Raw genomic sequence first — 23787 nt, forward strand, 5'->3', positions numbered from 1 at the left:
GATTTGCACCGTGGTCGGAATCCAATATCCCATCCCTTGTGTCCTGATCAAGTCGTGGAGAATTGCAGAACTCTGAGAAACGACAAAGGTGACTAACATCCGTTAAATCCAGTTATTTTCTTTGTTTTCTTAAAAGAACATAATTGAAAAAGTAATATCAAGTTTTGGAAGAAAAACAGTCACTCGATACAATACCTTTGTTCGCATCAGATCGAATGACGTTCTACCGTTTGTGTTGATGTATAAGCCTACATACCACTGCAAACGGCCCGGTTTTGCTTTGTTTGGTGATTCATGATCTTTCCTGACTTTTCGACTCCCCCTGAAAATCATGCAGTGACCCTAAGAAATATCGCGAGCAAACTCAAGGTAAGAAGGCCAGTTCGAATTTTCGATTTCTTGGTCAGGTCAGTGCCCCGGGGATAAGGGTGTGCCGCTGGACACTGAAACCCTAAGCCTACACTAGACCGCGATGATATTGATTTTTCACTGAGCCCTATTCTAGACTGAGCACCAGCTGAATCCACGAAAAAAAAGTCCAAGGTATTGCAGAATCTACATTCACCCAGCTTTCAAATGGCACATTTAACTCAGAAATCTGTGGAGATGTCGTGGGGAAAACAAAAAATATTTACACGATTTCGTAGGCACTGGTCAATTTTATGAACTTGTCTTGTCACGCGGCGACCCGACAGGCTGGAACACAGCACGAGTTATAAGTTATTTAAAAGCAACACAAACAGAGCTCAAAATAACTTAGTTTTGACAGATCTGCTTTTCCTCAGCTACAAAATAACACATTACGTTAAAAATCCCCTCTAAAAAACAAATATTTCAGCCGCTATGAAAAAGCAGTTTTACACATGCGCAGCTCGTGATACTGTCTCTTTAAAATTTACTTAACCCGCGATGAAAGGCAACCCCGTCGCGAGAAAAGAAAAAACAACCCGACGTGGTTTTTCTCGCTTAAAAAAAAAGAAAAAAAAACACCTGTCTAAATGCTGTTCAAATGATCAGCCTTAGGGCAGTCAATCAATTATTTTTGACAGATGTAATCAAACATAATTCATGTGTAATTATCTTTATTTTAAGTTCAAAAATGCGCGAAAAACTAGAGTTATTTTTTCTTAGTTTGAACTTCTTTTCGTTGCCACTAACCTTAATTGTTTTGGTTAGGAGAGACTCACAATATGGCATTAAAATCGTGGTCATTTTTACGACTAGTTAAACTTTTCTTCAGAACACGGCTGGTACACATGGCTGGTTATAAATACATATTTAGCAAGTTGCCCAGAGGAAACGAGATAATTAAATTCACCTTTGATCTCACAGTGTAATTTAAAATTAAATGGAATAAAATAGAGTCAATTAGCTCTATTTATTATCTTAATCTTCATTTTTGTTAACTTACCTATTTAATGTAGTCACCATATGCTATTAAGAGTGAATGCCTATAAAAATGGACCTAAATCGCCTATCAATGGCACAAGTCGAAAAATTGATTTCGCTTGTATTTTGTCCATAGCTAGGTCCTAGTAAGAATAGAAATGGACCATAGTTAGTTTCTGCTAATACAGCTTTCTTTGGTAGAAATACGCCAAAAACGATTTCGACCCGATTGGGCTCAAAATCTACTTCCGGTTTTGCTGAATTTTCCGAAAATTTGATTGCTTCGCGCTCCGCAGAACAGCTACTTGAGAATCTTTCAATGGATTTTATATTCAGTTCAGGTCTTCGTGGTATGACTGAGCGAAAAATAAAATAAATCAAAGTTAGTTTTGAGCCCGGAAAGAGATCAAACTGTCACGCAAAATTTTACAGTGTGTCGCAAGAGAATTATTGCATAAAAACATCGCCATATTTTTCTATGGGCTATAACTTTAGATACCATAAAAACACTTTCTACGGGTTAGATATACACCCACCTGTTAGGATATCAAAAAACATCTCTGGGCAAATGATTTCAAGTCGCCCGCCTTGACCTGTGTTTCTCATATATTTTGCCCAAAATCCGCCGTTGGAATGTAAACAATTGCGCGACGCGGATAGCCACTCTCGAGTAAAATATTCGTTTCCAGCAATCCGATGAAAGCAATTTTTGAAACGTTGTGTAGGTAAAATAATGGAAACTGTTTTTTGTTTTTTTTGCTTTGTTGTTGTTGTTGTTGTTGTTGTTTAAGTTAGTATAAATATATATGTTTTTTCATTTGCATTGCAACACCCACGACATCCCTGATAAAGAACGTTTCTACAGTACTCCGGGAAATGATTTTAACACTTGTTTATTTTATTGATTTCACTGATAACTTACAATATAGTGGCAGTTTTAGAGATACACTTAACCAATCCTCTATGGTTTATGGCAATTGAATCATTGACTGACAAATAAAGTCAAGTGGAAATACCATAATTTCTATAAACTACTAACTGTGTGATGGCATCTCCGCTCTTCTAGCTGTGTAGAAAATTTGTACCTACACAATATGCTCAAACTCAGCTAGAAAACCCGGAATTTCTTGAATTGAATTAGCCCAGGAAGAAATTGCGTTTAAGTTTCGATCATACTGGGAAAAAATCCATCTTTTCTACTTTGGTTGTTTGATCAATTAACTGAAATTTGCAGATCATAACATTGGTAGACAAATGAACATTATAGTGGTCGATCTAGGACTAGGTTTACACTAAAGGAATTTTTTTGGATTCGTAAAAGTTCCCGGATTCATCAATTTTAGAGTATTCGGATTAGTAGGGGTTTACAGTGAAAGGATATTCGGATTCTTAACCGTTTACACACGACGATAACTCCGGGAACATTCATGATGGAATGGTTAACAAGCAGTTTGTTGCCTCGACAACGAGAAACAAAATGCCTCCGAAAATAAGGCTAGGGGTAGGTTGTGACAGTCTGAAGTTTTCTTTCAACTCGCTGACCACGGTACTGTTGTCTATTATGTCAGGTCCCTCCAGGTATTTATTCTGGTCTTTACTTAATATCTAGAACCGTCGAGGTTTTCGATCGTGCCATCGTCGTCATCTGCATAGTAAAGTATAAATTGGGTTTCTGAGGAGTATGGCATTACCTACACCTGAAACAGCACGAGGTAATCACCCAGCGACCGTCATCAAATGGCCATCAATGTGCCTACGACTCGACTACGACTGGATCATGTAATCCGCCATTTTCGTTCCGCCGCAAACTCAAAAGATCACAGGCGGAAAAATATCCGGATTCGAGAGAAAATCGTTTACACGACAAAACTCTCCAGATTCAAAAGTTTTCGGATTCAAAGTTCCCACTTTAAATTCCGGATTCAAAATCTCCGGAGACACGACCAAACCGGGTAGTTTTTATTTCGGATTCGTCCACTTTTGTGTAAACGGCAAAATCAATCCGGCATTAAAACGTTCCGAATTCATCACGAATCCGGAACAATTTCCACTAGTGTAAACCTACAATCCTGGCCATAAGTTGTTGGGACACCTCCCCCTTTTGCGCGCTAAGACCCTCGATTTCAACTATGTCCTTAACGTTTTAGAACAAAAGATGAATAGAAGCAAGTACAATTGACTTCCCTCCTCCCTAGCAATGTTGCATGAAAACGAAGCTATTCTAAAGACTAGATCGGATGTGAGAAAAAAAGAAAAATGGACAGTAGAAAGTGGTTAGACAGTTGTGTTGGAACCAAACGCGATTGCTGAAAAATCGCTATTATTGGAATAAGACGTGAATATCTATCTTCTCGTCTCTTTAGTTCGAGAATACTGTTCTAGGAGGCGAACAATTCTTGAAACGTGGCTACTCTGAAGCTATTGTCAAGGATTTTTTTTCTTCAAGATTTTTATCAACATTGAGAGGGGGAGAGGGTTAGGCGGGCTTGCGCGGTTTTGGTCTTAAGAGAGGCTGCCTGTGAAGTCATCTGCCGTAACTGTCCCAACACTTTTGACCAGGATTGTAGTCTTAAATGAACAGCGAACATCCATCTTGTTTTGTTAGCGGAAGTCGGTCACGGAAGAGCGAATTTCAATGAAATATATATATATAATTTGATTAAGCAATTAGCCAAAAATAGGTTGGCCGCCAAAACAGTTTAGGGTTTAGCCTAACGCTAACCTTAAGTTTTAAGACTGAAGAAAGAAAGAAAAAAAAGCATTGAGCATTTCAGTTGTTTGAAACAGAAACATTCGCGCACAATGAACTATATGTATAGTACGTGCGTAACATGGAAAGCAATCCGTCCAGCACAGTAATTGTTCAAATTAACAGCTTACCGAGACACTCGCACTGTTGATGCCTCTTATTTATGATTTAAACTTTTAGGATTTGTTTACTTTACTTTTTCCGACTTTTTAGCCGGAGAAAAGGCACTAAATGTGTTGGTACAAATAAAAAGGTTTAACCCGAAAATCGATCCGTCGAAATCAACAAATACAAATTTAATCACTGTAGCATTCCTTCAGATCACGTTAGGCTACAAACCAACAATATCAACTTGTCATCACGCTTAACAAATGAACTTAGAACGATTTTCTTTCTAGAACTCGCTCTTGTAATTAAAATGATCAAAGAAAGAACGACAGCTTAAAACGACATAGCAGTAACACCCGAACTCCCAGTAAATTGCTTTTAATTGGCGTTTTTAATTAACGAAATTTCCAAAGCGATGACTTTCAAAATATTAAAGTTAAAAGTGGTCCACTATTTTTTTTATTTTTTTATTTTTTTATTTTTTTCACCCAAATGTTCTAAGATAGCCATCTGCGGTTTGTTGGAAACGAATTATGTATTCACGGTGACCGCCCGCTTCACGCAATTGTTTACATTCTCACCGCGGTTCAGGCAAAAATTTATGAGAAGCACAGGCCAAGGCGGGCGACTTAAAACCATTTGCCCAGAGATATTTTTTGATTTTCAAACAGGTGGGTGTACAGTTAACCCGTAGAAAGTGTTTTTTATGGCATTTAAAGTTATAGCCCATGGGAAAATATGGCGATATTTTAGTACTATAATTCGTTTGCAACACATCGTAATATTTTGCGTTTCTCTTCGATCTCGTTTCGGGCTCAAACGAAACCTCGATTTATTTTATTTTTCGCTCAGTCATACCATGAAGACCTGAGCTGAATGTGAAGACCATTGAAAGATTCTTAAGTAGCTGCTGTGCGACGCCCAAAGCAATCAAATTTTTAGAAAATTTAGCATAACAGGAAGTAGATTTTGAGCTCAATCGGGGCAAAATCGTTTTTCGCAAATTTCTCCCCAAAAAAGCTGCATTAGCTGAAACTAACTATGGTCCGTTTGTTTACTAGCTAGGGCCAATCTATGGGCAAAAAATGAGCAAAATCGATTTTTCGACTTGTGCCGTTGTTTGGTCCATAGTTATGGGCACTGGCTCTTAACACTAAAACGAATCTAATTCTGTACTTAAAAAGTATTCTCCCGTAATGCCCACGGGCCAGTTACGGGCGTGCTGAAAGGTCCTAACACGAAGCAAAAGGAAATTAAGAAAACTATTGCTTTTTTCCTGAAAATTGTAGCAACTGAAAACTACGATTGAACACTCTGAGAGTGCATTCTATAACCCTGACGAGAAATTTAAGGAGAATAGAGAATTCACAAAGTTATATAACAAACGAATTGGTACCGGAAAGGACAAAGGAAACAGCTGGGAAGAAACTGGAACTTTCTTCGACGAGCAAAACAGTAAGCAAGCACAACAAAGGAAACAGTCAGTGGCATTCAGTTGATACGTTAATTAATAAAAAAAATAGTGTGAAGAAGAGAGTGGAGAGAGGAGAGTGCTCTAACAAACTAGACTGTGTATATATGTATGTAAAAGTTATTTTTGTTACCGAGAAATGGTCAGAGCGAGGACTTCTACGCCCTAAATTTTTTCTAAGTATGTAAATGTCATTTACACTGTTCATTACGGAGTAAAGCTCTTCGCATTTTTTTGTAATTAGTGCTATGTCACTTTTTAGGAACATTTGCATAAGTGTAAATAACGCACTGGGGATTATAACCTCTCATTAAGAAAATAGGGGTCATGTACCCCCAACAAAAAGCAGTGGCACTAATAAACTCAAATATTAAATCAAAATCAAAAGAAAGGTTTATTTGCCAACAGGGTTTCCATGCATAATCGTCTACTCGACACTTGGACAATACGCATTTCACCAAACCGAACTAATTGGACAACAACAAAATAAAACGAGGAAATCTACATTAAACAACAATATGCATATCACTACATCTGAGTATCAAACAGCAAATCCCCTCTCAATGAAGGATGACCGAATGAAAGAAGGGATCAAGAAAATTCGTTAAAGGTTGCAGTGTTAAAGTTTGATAATCATTCACGCTTAAATTTGAATATTACAGTGTGTATTTTTTCCGACGGCTCAATATTTAGCTTTGTAGTCATTTGATCGGCAGTAGCTTTATCAGTCTTCAACCAAATTAACCTAGAAATTCTCTCAAGCATTTCGCCAAACCGAATAAATTGAACTAACAAAACCAGGAAATCTCCATACTTTGTAATCACAATATGCAAAATATTCACATAGGAGCGTCAAAAGTTAATTTAGCAAATCCTGTTCGCTTCGGAGTAAAGTGATTTGTTAACCTTTCTTCGTTTTCAACGACAGAAGAAAAAAATTTAGCAGTCTACGAAGCGGCCGTGCCAACAAAACTAACACAAAGAAAACTTCAAAACTCGCCCGGCAGTGTTTACAAATACGGTTTTGGTTACGCTTATTTTTAGACGTGAGGTTATAAGTTGACGACGAAAATCGACAGAAAACTCGGCAGCTATATTTTGCAGGTTGCAGGTTGAAATTGAATTATAACAGAAAAACCGTTGGCACTTAAAAGAAACGTAGAGGTGGTAGACTTACCGTGACTGTTACATGATTCTGTTTACAATCGCTCAGTAAGGTGGCTTCCATTTAAGTGCCAAACCGGCCGAAGCGATGGGAGGAGAGTATATTCCTATGATTTTAAGCCTGCAATGAATTACTGTTTTAGAAGAAACATCTGAAATATCATCTGAAATATCTGCTGAATTTGGTTTCTTCCCTGTGAGTACCAAAATAAAAGCACACTGAGCTTGTGCTAGTATATTCCGTTGGTTAAAATCTTATATTATTTCATTTCTTTATTTATTTGCTTCATTTGTGATGGCAATCTTCTGTTGTTAAGGGAAGACTCGAGCCAAATCTGGATGGAAACATCTCTGGAGCGGCCATCCAGATGGCTTTGAAGAGATTTCACTGGTCTCAGTGTGTCGATCGATAAGTACTTATAGCAGATCGATCGTGTTTTCCACTATGTGAAAGACGCAAACTACTTTATGTAAGAACCCCTGACGAGTATATAGGTTATTAATTATTTTTCGTGCCAACGGTTTTCCAGTCATAATTAAATTTCAACCTGCAACCTGCAATCTGCAATCTGCAACCTGCAAAATATACCTGCCGCAGAAAACTTAATTTGTTTACAATAAGCAACTTACAACAACCTCCGCAAAGCGACTCACGTGTTATTGTTTAGAGATGAGCGAGATTAAAACGATGTTACTTTTAAAATGTCTCACAGCATGGCTTCAAATAAGGAAGACTTTGAAAACGATTCCTATTAAAAATAAGCTTATCTCGCCCAGGCAACTTGATAATTTTCATAGCAAACGCTACAACAAAAGTCACTTACCGCAAGTTGGCAATTCACTTCGGCCAGTATAAATCTTCCGGGCAGAAACTTGCAGCAAAAGTTGTGAAGACTGAATTGACCCAATCTTTTCTTTTCTTTTTACCGCTGTGTTTACTGTTTTGTAATTTCTCTGTTCACGTCTCTTGTTCATCACCTGATCAAATCATGTGACCTTTCTTGCACGGCTGCACAGCATCGCGTCACGCGAATTTTAAACTTGGGAAGTTCATTTGTCGGGTACTTTCGTCTTTCTATATATAGCCCTTGTTACCTTTCCTTCACGGCATTGTTCGGTATTATTTCATCTCCTTTCTCTAGCCATTGACTCGATATAATTCATGGCATTGTTCAGTACTGTTTCCCCTCCTTCCCCAGCGCTGGCCCGCTCTCTTTCGCGATCTTCTTCGCTACCTATTTGCCTGTTAATTCTTGCTTTCTGTTGTTATCTTAATTTTTTTGCTTCAGGTCAACCTTATCTTAAAAACGTGAGATCAACCTCCGCTATCGTTTGTCGACATAACAAACAGAAATGAGTCTTCTTTTCTTAAAAAATCCTGCCAAGAAAAGATGGCTTTCTTCCTCTACAAACCGAGCGGAGGGTGCAAGTCTCTGTCAACCTATTAGCTGGAGTATGGCCGCCATCTTGCGCGACTCCGTCGTCATGCGTACGCGCCCACGAGCAATACCGCTAGCCATGATAACCATGAGAAAATCCATTCATGGGTAACCTTACTTTCCTGTATGAGTATAGGGCCCCGCTTGGGGGCCCTTCGGGCCGTCGAAGCTCCGCTAAAAAAGCGCGTTCAGCGTAGAGCCACTATACAACAAGGACAGCACCACGTCTCGTCCGCTTAACAAAGTTAAGCCCTGTTCGGCGCGGTTAATACTTGGATGGATGACCAAATACGAATACCCCGTATTGTAATAACTTCTTTTTTTCCTTCCCTTTTCGAGGCGATGCTAAAGACTGCGGAACTCCCAGCTTATCAACTGTTCCTCTTTTCGCCATGTCCGTATTTACTTGACTGTATTTGTTTATTTACAAAATCGTATAAATAAACAGCGGAACAGGTCGTTACGATTCTCTTCAATTCTCATGACTGTTAATCGTCTAAGACATTTAATCACGGCTTGAATCATTGGAAAATTCATACAGCTCATCAATTTCGTGACTTTCAATGTCTTCTTTTTCGGAAATCGAGTATGGTTAAACCTGTATGAGCTATTTATATAATCACAGCTAGCTTCTAGTTATAAAAACGTTTGTGAGAAAATTTATTGAATGTAAAGCATTTCTGCGGTCAGATATTGGGTACTTACGTCAGAAATTCAAAGAATACGTAACTTGACACGGTGCGAGCGACTGTAAAACGGCCTAAACGGCGGATGTTCGAAACCGGGGGGGGAACCTCCTATATGAAAAGGTCGGGGATGCTAGTCGTCTCGGGCACAAATCAAGGATTCTGGTCTCAGTTAGGGTGTTCACGACGAAACGTCACCATCTTTAGAGTTCAAAGTAACCTTTAGGGTGCATTCGAAGAAGTAATAATTAAAAGAAACGCTCTCATTTAATTGCTGGTTTTAGGCTTGATTTCTGCTGATCTCTCGAGTACGCGAGTCGGGTCTACAAGTGCGCGAGAGATACTTTCTTGAACGTAACAGTGGCTAGTAATCGAACCTTTTCCGTTTTAAGTGCTATCTTTTAGGGGTCCAATAAGCTTGAGCAACTCCTATACTAGTCTCCTTTAGGAGTAAAACTCAAATTTTCCGAAGAGCATCCCTGACCTTTTCATATTCGAGTTTCCTCCCCCCCCCCCCTCGGGGTTTCAAATGCCTAACAGGAAGTGACCCAGTGAAGAAGGAGTGATGGAGTGAAATCGCTTCACCACTACAACTTGGAAAATAATATTTTGCAAGTTTAAAAAGGAAAGAAAGAAAGGAAAGAGTGCGTGGTTCCTGTTTTAAATCTTGCACCATTCCTGTTGTACTTGACCGTTTTAAACCAAAAAATTAAGGTGCGACGAAGGGGAAGGAAAAATTCAAAATCTTTCCAAAACTTCTGCTCTATGATAAGAAAACTCTTCAAAACCTGGCTTCGACTACAAGTTTATTCTCACCACAGTTTTCTTACTTGTACTTGACCACTACTGGGTTTAAGACGTCTATGTCTATGTTGCATTACCGAAAAAAATGTTGAACTGTCTTTAACTTAATATAACAATAAAGCTAGTGCCTAGCAAATTCCAAAATAAATCCTTGAATTGAAAGTATCAAATACTAATTCCGAGTGGAATGCCTTTCAATTGAAAAAAATATATATATATATACTTTCTTGTACTCTTTGCCGTTTTGGCTTTTCGTCAAGCCTTTATTTGGCCTGCCTTGGCAGTCCAGAATGAGCTTCTGCATGCTCAGACAGCTTAACATTGTTGTAATCCTCGTCATGCCATGTTATCTCAAGTCGGTGATTCACAAAGTGATAGTCTGGCATCTGGACAACCTTCTTAGCTCTGCATGCAAAGAAGCAAAGGAACTCGAGTTAGTGACACTGGGTCGAGTGCATCAGCATATAAAAAATACAATACTGTTTTAAATGTACAAACTACTGTAGCCTGATCGTTGCCAGCTTCCGAAGTTTACTATCCTGATAAAAAAAAAAAAAAAAAAAGATATCTCCTAGGTAAGGTTGTTCGCTGGATAACTAACTGGATCTTGTGTTTGCAGTTCAGATATTTTTGGAGTGTTCAACACCAATCCCCAGATCAGGCATCTCTAATCTAGAAGTCGGAGCTGACGTTCCTGATTCCACTGTAACAGGGACCAGTAAAACTTATTCATGTCTTGATGAACTTATTCATGTCTCCTTATTGTAAGTCATCAATATTTTAAACGCATAATAAAACAGAAAAACTTACTTGTAAGTAGTTTTGAAGTCACATCGGTAATGGCCACCTCCTTCAAGCAACAGAGCCATGTTAACATCACCTTTCAGCACTCCATCACGCACATACATTTCCTCAGTGCATGGCTCCCATTTCACGGTCTTCTTCTGCATAACTGCGCTATTGGCAGGAAAGTTCACCCCATCAAATCGAATTTCATAGGAAAAGCAGTCGCCTTCCATTCTGATGAAAGAAAGGTCAGGGATATATACTCAGTAATGCTACCATGACCATTTAAGAAAATAAACAAGAAAACATTAAATTAAACAGTCACAGTTGTGGACGTCTTTCTTCATTCTGATAAAAAAGAAATAAAAGATAGTCAGTGTTACCATGCAAAGATAAAAGACTTTGTCATTTACAGGCATAGTTAGTAGTGTAATTTAATAGATGATACCAGACAAAACCAGTGGCGATTTTTTTCTTCTTCCCTTTTATGATACACAGAGAGAACCATTTTGGAAAAATGCCTTAAAGTTTATATAACCCCAAATATATTTTTAGCGGGATAATCTTATATTGCATGGAACAAATTGCCACAAGCAGTTGTGTTGGTTAAAACAGAGATTTTTTTTAGAATTTATTAAGTCGGGATTACTAAGCACAAGACCGAAGGCAACAGAGACTGGGGCTAGTGACGTCAAACAAGAATATTGGCGCCAGTTTTGAACTGAAGAGAAGAGGAGTAGATATTGAAGAGTAGTGAGGAATTTCCATAGTATGTCAATGAAATGACCTTTAATTTTTCTTGGCGATTTTATCATATAAGTCGTTTAGATGTATTGCATATTTATCGTGCAAACTTCTTCAGGTTTTTAACTCTGGAAGACTATTTCCACGAGCTTGTAAACATCAGTTGATGAAGCATACTCATTCCACAGGGAATGCGAAGCTGAACTAAATAAACCGCAATCGCTTCGAAGATTTGTAGACAGAATTTCAGAATACTCTGACTTGGGATAAAAATTTTCATGACAATTCTTCGACGGAGGTATCACGTATTAATTTTTTGTGCAGGTTCCTATAAATTTCCTATAAATCTTCTTGGCGAGAGCCATCAGCTCTACATCTTACTTACTTTATGTCATCTGTGGCGATGCAAATGCCCCCGTCTTCGTAAGTCATGCTTCGTTCCCAAGAAAACCCCTCAGGAAACGACTGCTTGAAATAGTCTGGTATGTCTTCTGGGTATTTGGCGAATACCCTGTTGCCGTAATCGAATGCTGTTGTCAAGATGTCGAAAGCGAAAGGCAGAGGTCCGCCGTCTATGACTGTCAGGTTCATAGTTTGTTTTCCCCTAAAACACAAACAAGAAACCGAAAACGTAAAAAAAAGGAACTGTTCATATGCAGTGCGTATTTTTTTTCTCTGTTACAAAGTCCTTGGATAATGACGCCAGATACACGTATCTGCTTTGCCTGATTAATGGCAATCGAAAAATAGCTTTAAAATTCTCATCAACAGCATTCTGTTAGTAGATAAAGCCCTTATTAAACAAGTGAATATTTGCTTTCGACTATTACAGTCTGATCATGACCTCAAACTTTCAGAACCGTATGATTGTTTTCCTGGTAAATATTTGGTGGCTTTCTTTTACACCACCAAACTATAGAAATTTGAATAGAGGGAAATGGTTAAAAGGGTCGGTAAACCTCAAAGAAACAAACAAACTGGCTAAAATGTATGTTGAAAGGTCCTTGACCCCGCCCATCTTTCGTTTAATGCTCATTGATTGTGTATAAATTACACTACAATCGCAATGCTTCTCTTGGTTAGTTGTGTGAGCACACATAACCGCCTTTGGTATGTTGCCAGGTTTTGTGCGGGGTCAACCCTCAAAATAGCCAACAAAAACATAAACAAAGAACTTTGCCAGATTTTATTACCATTTGGCTCTATTATCTATACGCAAACATTTCAGTAAGTTCCTTTCGACTGAGTTAATTGGTTGCTCGCTCTTTTGAATAGTGCGCACTTTTATAGTGCTTGTACTTTGACACAAATGAGGCGACGACCAACTTTTCTATGTGGCAAAGAAAGAGAAACAGGGGAAAAGAAAACAACTCAGAAACAAGGCGGGAATTACTTGATAAACTAGGTATGGAAACGTTAAATAAAGAGACACTTAACGGTCTGGTCGCATCACAGAGGATGTTTTCAACCTGACAAAAACCCAAGTAATGAAAGGTTTTTTTCAGGTAAATGATGAATGGCTAAGAAATACATAGCAAGTGGAGCTTTTTAGCCCCACAATCCTTGTAACATAGAGCAAAGGCAGGTAGATTTTAGGTTTCGATTTCGAGGCAAGGATAAGAATTAATTTTTGAAAGTCTTCATGTAGACTTTCTCGCTATCTTCGTTCGTTTACCTTTGGAGAAACTTTAGGTGTCTCGAGTCCAAACGATACAGCGCGTCCGGTTGAAACTGTCGATACTTAAAACCCCTGTATCAAAGTAAAGCTTATAGAACTGGCTATCACAATATACCAAGAATTTGGGGATAAAATGAATTGTCGAATTTTTCTCGACCTCTAAATGCGAGTGTCCGAATAACCTTTCGTGTCCTTTTTAAAAGCTACAAGTCAAAGAGAATTTGTTCGTTTGGTCTCAAATTTGGACGTAGAATATAACTTGTCTACGGGCGGTCGATGCTTTTTTCATCGTATTTCGAACATGTTCAGTAACTTTTCACGGAAATTAAATATGGCAAATCGCACACACGTTCTTTAGCGCTTTGGGTCCAGAAACTGAGGAACAAATTAGATAAACGAAAAACCAAATTCGGTTCGCCTTGTAGTTTTCAAAAGGTGATTTGGGCGCTCACATTTACAGGTCGTAAAAAATTCGATAATTCCTTTTTATTTCAATTTTTATTTCAATTCTTGGTATAGTTTGATAGCCAGCTCTATGAGCTTTAATTAATTGGAAATAGGGGCTCAGGTGTCCACAGTTTAAACTGGACGCGCAACATTGCTTGGACTTAGACACCTCTGAAGGCGTAAGGTAACCTCAAGGGTCGTAAAATCGAAGGAAAGAGAAATAAACCCTGTATCTGCTGCGATATACGGAATAAAATACGGCTTTGGACGTATTCTCTATCTTGTTCAATGAGAAAAGAATATGAAAAAAAAAAAAATACTAAGCAATGCTCGAAGCAAGGGTGCCGTAAAACTGACCAAAATGATTAAACATTTGCAAACTTTTACTTACTCGAAAGGCTGGCCTCTTCCTTCCCCTGTAATCACGAACTTGTGCCCGTTTACAGCACCGTCCATACGCAGCTTGATCTTCATTTCTGGTTTAATCACACTCTGCGGAAAGAGATTGGGATAAATCTGACATCAGCCAACAGTTCAAAATAAGCAGTAGAGTAAATTCATCAGTCAAAATGAAACGAAACCTTTTCTCGTGCAACACTTACCATGATGGTAGACGCAAGTAAGATTTTAGCGTAATACAGCTCTTGTTGTTCTCGATCTGCTCTCTTCCAAATCACCGGGGTGAATGAGACCTCAGCACTGAGGATGCTGCTTTAAACCTGAATGTCACACCCAAAATTGAATCAATTATAAGCCAGGAACCCTAATGTAACAAAAAACAACTCATTGTAACAAACACCAAACCCTTTGATGTCTATCATACCAAGCCACACTTTTTCGTTGTTCACGTACTATTTCAAAAACTCGTGCTTCGGGTTTCATCACCGGTTTCCAAACGCGAGAAAACATTTGGTTTTATTGTTTTCGAGCGTTTTGAAACCTGATGAAACCCGAAGCGCAAGTTTTTGAAATTAGTTCTTCAACAAAGAAAATTTGTAGAAATTATCATTACAGTAAGTTCTCTGAATTTAAATATGTGTTATTTGAGGCGTGGAATGTGAACCCGTCACCTACTTGCTGCTTGCTGGCCTGTGATATTATTTTGAAACCTAATGAAACCCGAAGCGCAAGTTTTTGAAATTAGTTCTTCAACAAAGAAAATTTGTAGAAATTATCATTGCAATAAGTTTTCTGAATTTAAATATGTTTTATTTGAGGCGTGGAATGTGAACCCGTCACCTACTTGCTGCTTGCTGGTCTGTGATATTATTTTATTTGTATTCAATGCCACGTTGTTACCTAACTGTTTGTGACTTCTGAGCGAGCACGTTGCTTCGCAATGCAGATGGCAGAGTACAGATTTAGACCTCCTAAACTAGCTTAAGAAGAGGAAACTTGTGTGACCAGCGCTATTCCAAAGTCTACTCAATATAAAAACCGGAGGAGAAAGTTGTTTCCCGCGTAAGTGCCATTTAGGGGCCGAAGTGTATAAGCAAGGTTGAGACCGAACCAAAAGACAAGGTAGCAATCAATGAGGGAGAATTTAATTTAGAAAAGAATAGCTCTTTCTGTTTTGGGGACTTTAACAACTGTACCGTTACATTCAATGTCAGCAGTAAATAAGCTTGCTTTAAAGTGTATTGTAACTCTGTGTGATTAAATAAAGTTGTTCATCTTCATGTGTTGGTCTTGCTCTATGAATATGCAGATTAAGAAACATTTTACACGCGGGTTTGAAATCGTTTCCAAGCACGTGCGGTTTTCATATCGTTTTTTATTGGTTTTTCAAACTCGATCATCCACCTCACCAGAATGAGGCGTTTTGGTTGGGTAACAACGACATGAATAATTAATGAGTTTCAGAAATGAAAATCACCTTGGGGTATCGACTAACAAGTGCAATGATGCAAACATTAATGGAATTACTTTTGTAACTACGAGAATTAAAATTTTTCCGTTTTTGGTCGCCTTTTCTTTTTTGTTTTTGTCTTTGTTGTTACAGGCTAATTTTTGCGAACTTTCTCGCACAGTTTTAAATGTAAATTAGTTTTTTCACGTCGTGTTAGGTAATCGTCTATTGTCTAGCTGTATTCAGGCGTTGTCAGTTCCGGAATGCCGTACAGATCTTGTAGGTAATCTCGTATTTTCCTTTCTATTTTTTTTTTTTTTTTTCCCGTTTTTCGTATCGTTGTATAATCGGTATATTTAAGTTTAAGTTCGTGTTTATTAATTTCTGCATTTGTTATTTTGGTTTTAAGTGAATCGTTAGAATTAACGACGAATTCAAAAAAAAGGTCTTTTTCATATGGAATTACATAATTCATCATATCATCAAGTAAAGATACTGTTATCTTGATTTTCATTTCCGTTAGCATTAGGGTTAACGTTCATTGCTTCGGTTAACGAAGAGTTGATACATGACATCAAAAGCGTGGTTATTTTCACGACTATATATAAGATCTCCCTGTTTCTTCGACGCAATCAGTCATTCAACCAGTCTAATTTGGCCTAGCAGATTTAAATTAAACTAGGCATTACATCCTGGGTTTTTTATCAATCAGTCTAATAACTGTTTTTTTTTTTTACACCAAGAGTTGAAAATGGAGCAGAGATACATTCTCTCTTATAAGTTATCGTATTTAATAACTTATGTAATACTCTACAATAACTTATATAACTTATATCTTTTATTTCGTTAGCGTTAACCTTCATATTAAGAAAGAGTCGCACTAAAAAGTTTATCGAGTAACCAGGAGGATAACCAGTGAACACACCAATGTCCTTGCCTCGATTCCCCTGAAAAGTTTCACGCGTCTCCAAGTGCTTTTAAAATGGTCAGCTCTTGGTATGTCAACTAACTATTTTTCGCAAGTGTAATCGAGTGAGCGGTTTATTACGTAATAGAACAGTTTTCAATTGAGTGTCGAACGTAATCAGACAATTACTTTGGTTTTGGTTATACTACGGTTTGAGATGAGCTGAGTAGTCTAATTGGTAACTAATTGGTTTTGTTTTTGGTTTCACGACGCTCAGTTGAAAACCGCTCTATCGTGTAAGAGAAGGAGAACTGCGTGCAATATTTGATGTAGTCATTCAAGTCGTGCAAGAGCATCCTGTCGTAATCTAGAAGAAGGTGATCTTGATAACGTCGTTTCCAGTCATTAGCAATAGCACTTTTGGCATCCTGCAAAGATAAACATTGGTTTTAAAAGAATCACTTGAATATTTACTACACGCGCGTATTAATGAACAGTTAATCTGTTCAAGTTGACATCACTGTTCGTAGCTCGTGTGAATTGTCCTATCTTGATCAATCTTAACGATACTTGTCCCGCGGACTAACCCGGCCCTCCATCCTGCCAGTGGTGGGATGTGTTCTCACAGGGATTCCATATCGGGGCTCATGATTCTTCTGGCAGACCGAGTAAGAAGCCACTTGGAAAACTTAATGCGGTTGGGATTGAACCGTTCGTTTCATTAGCCATATTGAAGACTGAATGCACCAGCATGTCGAAACAATTAAGAAATAACGTGTACATTTTAGGATCATTATTTTGTTCCTTCCATCCTCGGTCACTACACTTCGCCTCCATGTAATATCCTCCATGCATTACCTTTTGTAGTTCACTTTATTTTCCTATTGCATTTTGTAGTATCCTAGTTATGCACCAGTCATTTGAACCCCCCTCCCCCCACCGCAATTGGAGGATATCCGGGGCAAAGTGGGGGTTTTTACCTCGTTTTCACTCAATTTAGGCTCCCAGGTAGTCGCGGAATGAACATTTTTTCACGGCTTTGTTATGCAATGTGGGGGTTTGAACGGGCATTTCGCGAGGATTTCACTAGTTGTTCGCGGCTTCTTTTAGAAGACTGGGTTCAAGTTGCATGCTCGCAAAAAACATGGAGGCTGAAAAAATGACGAAGAAGGTATGATTTCAATCGCTTAATATCATGCTTTGACTTGACTTTAATGCTATGAAAAATAATCCTGTGAAAGCTCCCGTCGTTAACAAAGTTATAATCTATTCAATGAATTGTGCTTAATGTTTAGAGGACTTATAGTAAAAGTGAATGCCCCGGGCACACCTCAATTTTTATTTTCATTTATTTATTGTCATTCACGAACATTTCCATTACAGTACAGGTAAATTCTGCGAAAGACTCCTTCACAGCCAAAACGACATAAGCAATCTGAATCAGGAAATTTTAAACTGAGGATTTCGGCTTCCATTGTTGGTGACATCTTTCATGTCCAAACTTTGTGCATGTTTCCTACTCGTGTCTCATTCTCACAAAGTTAAAACCACCCCGCCGCGCCCCACCTCGCCCCGCCTCGCCCCGTCTTGCTCTAAGTAAGGGAAAAGGAAATGGGAAAGAGGTTGGGTGGGAAGGTGGGAGTGTCATGGCCAGATTTGGTGGACCTTGGACTGTAGCCTGTTTTTCCCCGCTTATTTGTTGTATTTTAAGTTGAAGTAGAGTTTAAGCTCTTATTTTCGCTTGACCATCACCCTTGTCGAATCTGGTAAGCCGCTCTTTTCGAATTTGATCCTGCTCGGGTCGACGAAGGTTTTTACTTGTGTTCTGCCTCTATTGAACACTCCCTTTCTAGCACTGCCCCGCTTGAGATTTTGCGTTGAGAATTCAGCTCCCGGCGGTTCTAGTATCCTTTTCACCAATTTCGAATCGGTTCTTTCAAGATTAAAGCGAGATAATCTTCTCTTTTCCAAGTGATGAGATATTTCAAGGAAATGCTAAAAGACGGCGTTCTCATGGATTAATTCGCTGTGATAAATGGTAATGCCTTCGTCTGCCGAAGACTGATGATTTCATTTCAGAAGTCGTTTATCTGAGAACAAATTCATTTTTTATACTGTTTTTTCTGCAAAAGAAAGGTTATTATAGATGCTAGATATTATTTCTGTTCAGATCACACTTTGAGGGAAAACCATGAAATGCAGAAGTTGAACTTCAGCCCAATAAACCAGTGCATTCGTTATCATAGAACTGTGAACGTGAAGAAAAAGCTCAACTAAGCTTTTCAACATTATATCAAGAAATAAATAATTAACACTTGATACATATTAAAGTTCAAGAACATTACCTCAAAAATAAAGCAAGCGAGTCTGCAACACTTAAGATACTCCATTGAGCTGATTTTGCTTCCCCGATAACGACCAACTCTAGTTGTTAGAATGTTAATAGCATCAACACGTCTGCCGTCCTTAAATTCAATGACGTATTCACTCTCCTGCTGTGACTGCCTGTTTGTGCTTAGTGTGTTTTCTGCTCGTCTCTGATCAGATCTCACTCTTCTTTTTAGAAAGCGGCATGCCTGTGAGAAATGCATACAGTCTCGGTATCTCTTTTTAGAAAAAGTGTAAGCTACGAGCAGGCTCTAAATAAATGTTTTTGCTTTTGATTAAATAACATTTTCCAAATAATTATTTATTAAATAGTATTTTAGACAACTAGACTTTTTAATAACAAAGTGTGTTTTCAGCAGTGGCTGCATTAAATGGTTTTGAAAAAATGGCCATCGCTATTAAAATGTTTTAGATTAGACAAAGTGCTTACCGACTCTTATTACCTTTCTTTAAACTTGTCAAGCTCTCTACGTTTCTCCTCTAGTTTTGCTTTCACCATTTGTTGCTGATACGTAAAGCTTGACATGGTAAACAGAACGAAGCAAATAATTTTGAATATAAAATAAAATTACTTTACCAAGTACAGTTAACCGCGGCACCACCACAACAATATAAATAAAAACAATTATTGTTCGTATGTCCGACTATACTGTGCGACCTGACGGTCACCTGCTAAACGTCGTCGTGCAAGGAGTTTGATAAGTTTAATAGGGTTAACAAAGACAAGACCAATATCACCCATATGTGTACCCTTCCTCGTCTCTCGAGTATTTTGGACTGATGCTAACTCTCCCCTGTAGCTGGCGCTCACATTCTTTTACTTTTTGCTTTAATATCTCATTCTCCTCCGCCCTTTGGGTGGCGATGTCCAAGCTGGCAAATAGAATTCAAACAAGAACATGGCTTACACACTGCAGTCTCTTAGTGTACAATGTCTAAATAAACCAAAAGGTATCTTCACATTACAAAATGTTTTTTTTTTTTTTTTTTTCTTAAAACTCATAATAAATTTTGGTCTTTTGAACAAGAACCATCACTTAAAAGTTGAAATTCGTGCGTTACATTCTTATCTTACTTTGTACGGTTAACAGTCATTACTAAAACCGACTCTTTTCACCATCGTCTGATAACAATGGTACTGAGATAATAATTACCTTTGGAGAAGTGTATCTGAAAGAAATGACCTAAGCTGCCCGACAAAAGTGTTTTAAGAACCAGCTTGCAATTCCTAGAGAGCAGTTTGAATGCCGTTCAACTTGGCTGGGTATGTGCCGCTGGTCTCCCAGACATCCCGTGCTCATTATCGTCCATTCTGTGGTCAATTATATATAGACTCCATCTTAGTCGCATTTTTCCAAATGTAAACTTTGCGATCTTGACTTAATAATTTTCTGTTAATTGTTTATCAATCTACCTTAGTATACTAATTGACAGGTTCGTCATACGTAGAAGATCACACTCTTCACCTTCAAACGCTCTGGTACATTTTATATCGGAAAATATTCAAAATATTTCCTCGATTTCCAACGAGGTGGTCGTGTTGAAATGTGCGACCCAGTTTTAGCTCCGCTGTTGGGACCCCATTATAGTCATTCCAGTGATGTAAGTGCTACCTAGGCCAGCGGCACATCCCCAGTACCTTATTGATAGAAAGTAATCCCCTCCCCTGGGGGGTGGCTTTGAAAAATCATATCACATTATATTACATCAGATTACATCAAATTACCTATCATTACACCACAATGCATCCCATCATATCGCATTTACCTTTCTTTTAAGAGATTTTGTAGGTGGGTGTTGTTTTTCTGTAAAATTTCTGTTGTTCTTCAACTGTTCTTCGTAATGTTTTCGTAACTTCAAGACCTTTAAAATTGTTTAAACAGTATTACTTATATTTTATAACTTCAGCCTCTTGAACGGCAATGTATAACAATTTGCTTTTCATATGCCCAAAAAATTGTTACCTTTCCTCTTGTTCACTTTTTAGTTGCTTTTCTCGAGTCTCCCACTTTTCTTTTCGGTTGTAGATGAAAGTGAAGAATGATCATCGCAGTAAATTTTCCAATAAATAACATCTCCGTTACTCTGATAAGTGGGTTAATGCCTACCTCAATCGACTCAAAAACGCTATTAAATGTAAAAAAGGGGTTTCTCTATTTAAAGTGAAAGTTTCTTCTCTAAAATGAAACTCAGAACGGAATTATGAAGAAAAACGGGTTAGTACTAGATATAATGTCCCGAGAATATGGCTGTAGCCCTTGTATACCCCTGTAAACCCCTGTATACACTCGTATACCCCTGTATACCTTTGTATACCCCTATAAACCCCTGTATGCCCTTGTATACCCCTGTATACCCTTGTTTACCCTTGTATACCTTTGTATATACCCTTGTATCGCCTAGCATACCCCTGTATACCTCCTTATACCCTTGTATATTCTTGTATACCGTTGTATTTCCCTATATTGCCTTGCATACCCCTGTATACCTCCTTATACCCTTTTATACCCTTGTATACCCTTGTATACCCTTGTATTTCCCTATATCGGCTTGCATAGCCCTGTATACATCTTTACTCCCTTGTATACCCTTGTGTACCCCTGTGTACCCGTGCATACCCTTGGAGCGGCCATCCATATGGCTTTGAAGAGACAGTCACTGTTCTCAGCGTGTCGATCGATAAGTATTTATATAGCGGACATTCTCGTCCCCAGTGCTACTCGTCTTAAAATGTCATTGACGAGTAGCTCCGGACGCACCAAAAATTTCGAATTTTTTCATTGGCTGACAAAAAATGAATGCGCAGCAGAAATGAAAATTACCAAGCTCTACGTATTCCATTTTACTTCCGGCCCGGATGGCGGCACCTTCGCTCAGTTGACACAGGCGCGCTTTACGAAAAAAAAAAAAAAAACGCAAATGGTGACCATTCGCGATCTTCCGAAGGAATCGTGAAAGTTTCCACGTAACCAAAGAAGTACGTCGCCTGCAACGATGTCATTCTCGATCGTAATCATCGTCCTTTGTTGTGGCAGCCGAGAAGGTGGGAAGAAACGTTTAAAACTCTGAGAATCAACCAGCTTATACAACAATTACTTTGTCGCTGACCATACCCCAAGAAATTATAAAATTAAGTTCGAATCGGCAGTGGGTTTCACGAAACGTTTGTCTTCCTTTATGAAAAGCTCAAAAGGAAACTTAGAGTTAGGTGAAAAGACGAAGAAATATCACCCTTGCTAAGCAAATGTGGCACTGGAAATCCGAAGGTGAGTGTGTTTTTCTCTCTCAGAAAGATCAAGCAGATCAGATTCTAGCAGTCCAAAATGTATTGATATTAAATTGCCAAAATGAGTCAAAGGTCCGTGTTATAATACTCTACTTCATACCTGGATGATGTAGCAAATGGTCTGAACATGAAATTTGGTTTGTTTCTTCCACATATTGTTGTGTATGTATCTGTTACTATCTGTTAAGAAGCTTCTGCGGTTGTAGATATATATAATATCTGTTTTTTAGCTCTCCTCTCTTCATTATTGAGACCTCCCCTATAGTCTCCCCCCAAAAAACACGAACAAACCTTTTGTGGTCAGGCAAGAGTTTAGTTTGCTTTAGAACCTCCACCCAAATTTATTTTTTTCAATAATTTACTTGTGGAAATAATGTGTAAAGGAAAATAACCATAGATAACCATAGCTGAAATTTGAGACCCTTTCCTCTCTCACCACTTTAGTTAGGAAGCAACTGCAACTAGCAAAACTTTATTCCGTCACAATAATATTAACCAGTAAATAACAATTTAATTTATCATCCATGCAAATAACTGTGAACAAATATAAGAGACAATTATTTATACATGTATAACTGATAACGAATCATCAGACTAGTGGGTTTCCAAATGTAACGTGGGAATTATCTCTACTAAAAACAAATCAAACATTATAGGTGTACAGAGTTACATTAAAATCTCCATAAGAAAAATATCATAATCTTTTTGTTAGCCTTTGAAAGATAATTTATTTCGTGCCATTATTTACTATTCTTTGTTAATTTTCAGACCATAATAGTGCGACATAAATTCCTTGAAGGATGACCATATATGGATAATTCAAATAGGAATGTTGCTCTTGCAGTTCAGTAAATAATACTGAAAAAAAAGGAGATGGAGATAGAATCATTGTTAATAGTAAAGCTATGTGGTTGATGTTCTGATCAACCACAAGACGTAGACGTAGACGTAGACGTTTTACTGCGTTCGAGATTTGTTGTTGTACATGGTTGTATAACAGGCTGAAGAGCCTTATTACTATGAAGTAACACAAATTGTAAAAGGGCGATGACATTGCATTATTTCCCATTCATTTTGTTTATGCAGTTTCCTACAAAAAAATCTTCCATAATGTACATTGAGGCACCCCAATATGAATCACTCTCTTCACATCAGGCACCTCTACATGTATACCAATGCTAAATACTAATGTTATCGTTACATCATTTTAGCTGTATTATATTTTTGGTAACACCATGTTGTCATATGGGAGTACTGATTAAAAAATTGTTGTTGTTGTTGAAAGCACCCAAAAGATTAAGCTTTATATAAGCTGGTTGAAAGGTATAAAATGAACAAAAACAATTATATCAACAAAAGCAGTGGGGGTTGGGGGACAAAATGGTGGGAATAGCCCTATATCTAGTTTTGTAATGTCTGCAGGCTTTTCTCAAGCCTGAATGTACAAAAATCATCATTAGATCTTCCAAATAAGCTAATTAAAATTGCTGCAGAGCCATTATGGAAGCCCTCAGCACACATCTATAACCGCTCGATAACAACTGGCATAAGACTTTTGTTTTTTTTTCTCTGCGTTTTTCTTAACATGGTAGTAATCACTTCAAAAGGCAATTGCTACCCTATACCCTGGTTACCACACACATATTTTTTTATTCTTTCCATAGCTATATGCAAAATAGATTTCTCTTCTAATATTTATTTAATTATAATAGTGATGTAAGTTAATTCTGCAAAAAGTGCACAATAAAAGTTGATTGATTGATTTAATTTGACAGTTTAATGATCTGTTGATTGTGTAAGACCCTTTTGTGAAAAAAAAAAAAAAAACAGAATAGGGTTACTTGAAAAAATAAGGACCCGAAAGATCATATGAAAGTGAGCACCTTTATTAC

The 23787-nt window shown here is 38.0% G+C and overlaps 1 protein-coding gene and 1 long non-coding RNA gene across 2 annotated transcripts; both read right to left on the reverse strand.

Annotated features, from left to right (window-relative positions):
- Window positions 1-9795: 9795 nt before the first annotated feature.
- LOC149113385 (GFP-like fluorescent chromoprotein cFP484) lies at window positions 9796-14220 on the reverse strand. The gene is made up of 5 exons (XM_089288272.1): window positions 14068-14220; window positions 13857-13957; window positions 11726-11944; window positions 10621-10830; window positions 9796-10215 (listed from the first exon to the last, which is right to left on the reverse strand). Exons 1-5 carry the CDS (start codon window positions 14068-14070, stop codon window positions 10074-10076), a joined length of 675 nt encoding a protein of 224 aa, XP_089144398.1. The 5' UTR covers window positions 14071-14220; the 3' UTR covers window positions 9796-10073.
- A 5201-nt stretch (window positions 14221-19421) lies between these two features.
- On the reverse strand, window positions 19422-20666 carry LOC149113386 (uncharacterized). Its single transcript, XR_016206796.1, has 2 exons — window positions 20377-20666; window positions 19422-19482 (listed from the first exon to the last, which is right to left on the reverse strand). It is a non-coding gene; the product is annotated as an uncharacterized LOC149113386 (long non-coding RNA).
- Between the last annotated feature and the right edge of the window lie 3121 nt (window positions 20667-23787).

Source organism: Orbicella faveolata, unplaced genomic scaffold (assembly GCF_042242905.1).
Source record: "Orbicella faveolata isolate gen_17 unplaced genomic scaffold, um_ofav_v1 contig_15, whole genome shotgun sequence".
In the NCBI taxonomy this organism is placed as follows: Eukaryota; Metazoa; Cnidaria; class Anthozoa; order Scleractinia; family Merulinidae; genus Orbicella; species Orbicella faveolata.

Coding starts and splice junctions, on each gene's coding strand:
- LOC149113385 (XM_089288272.1), bottom strand. Junction 10,831..11,725: donor ATCGCCACAGATGACATAAA/GTAAGTAAGATG, acceptor TTCTTTCATCAG/AATGGAAGGCGACTGCTTTT. Junction 10,216..10,620: donor GACTTCAAAACTACTTACAA/GTAAGTTTTTCT, acceptor CTTTGCATGCAG/AGCTAAGAAGGTTGTCCAGA.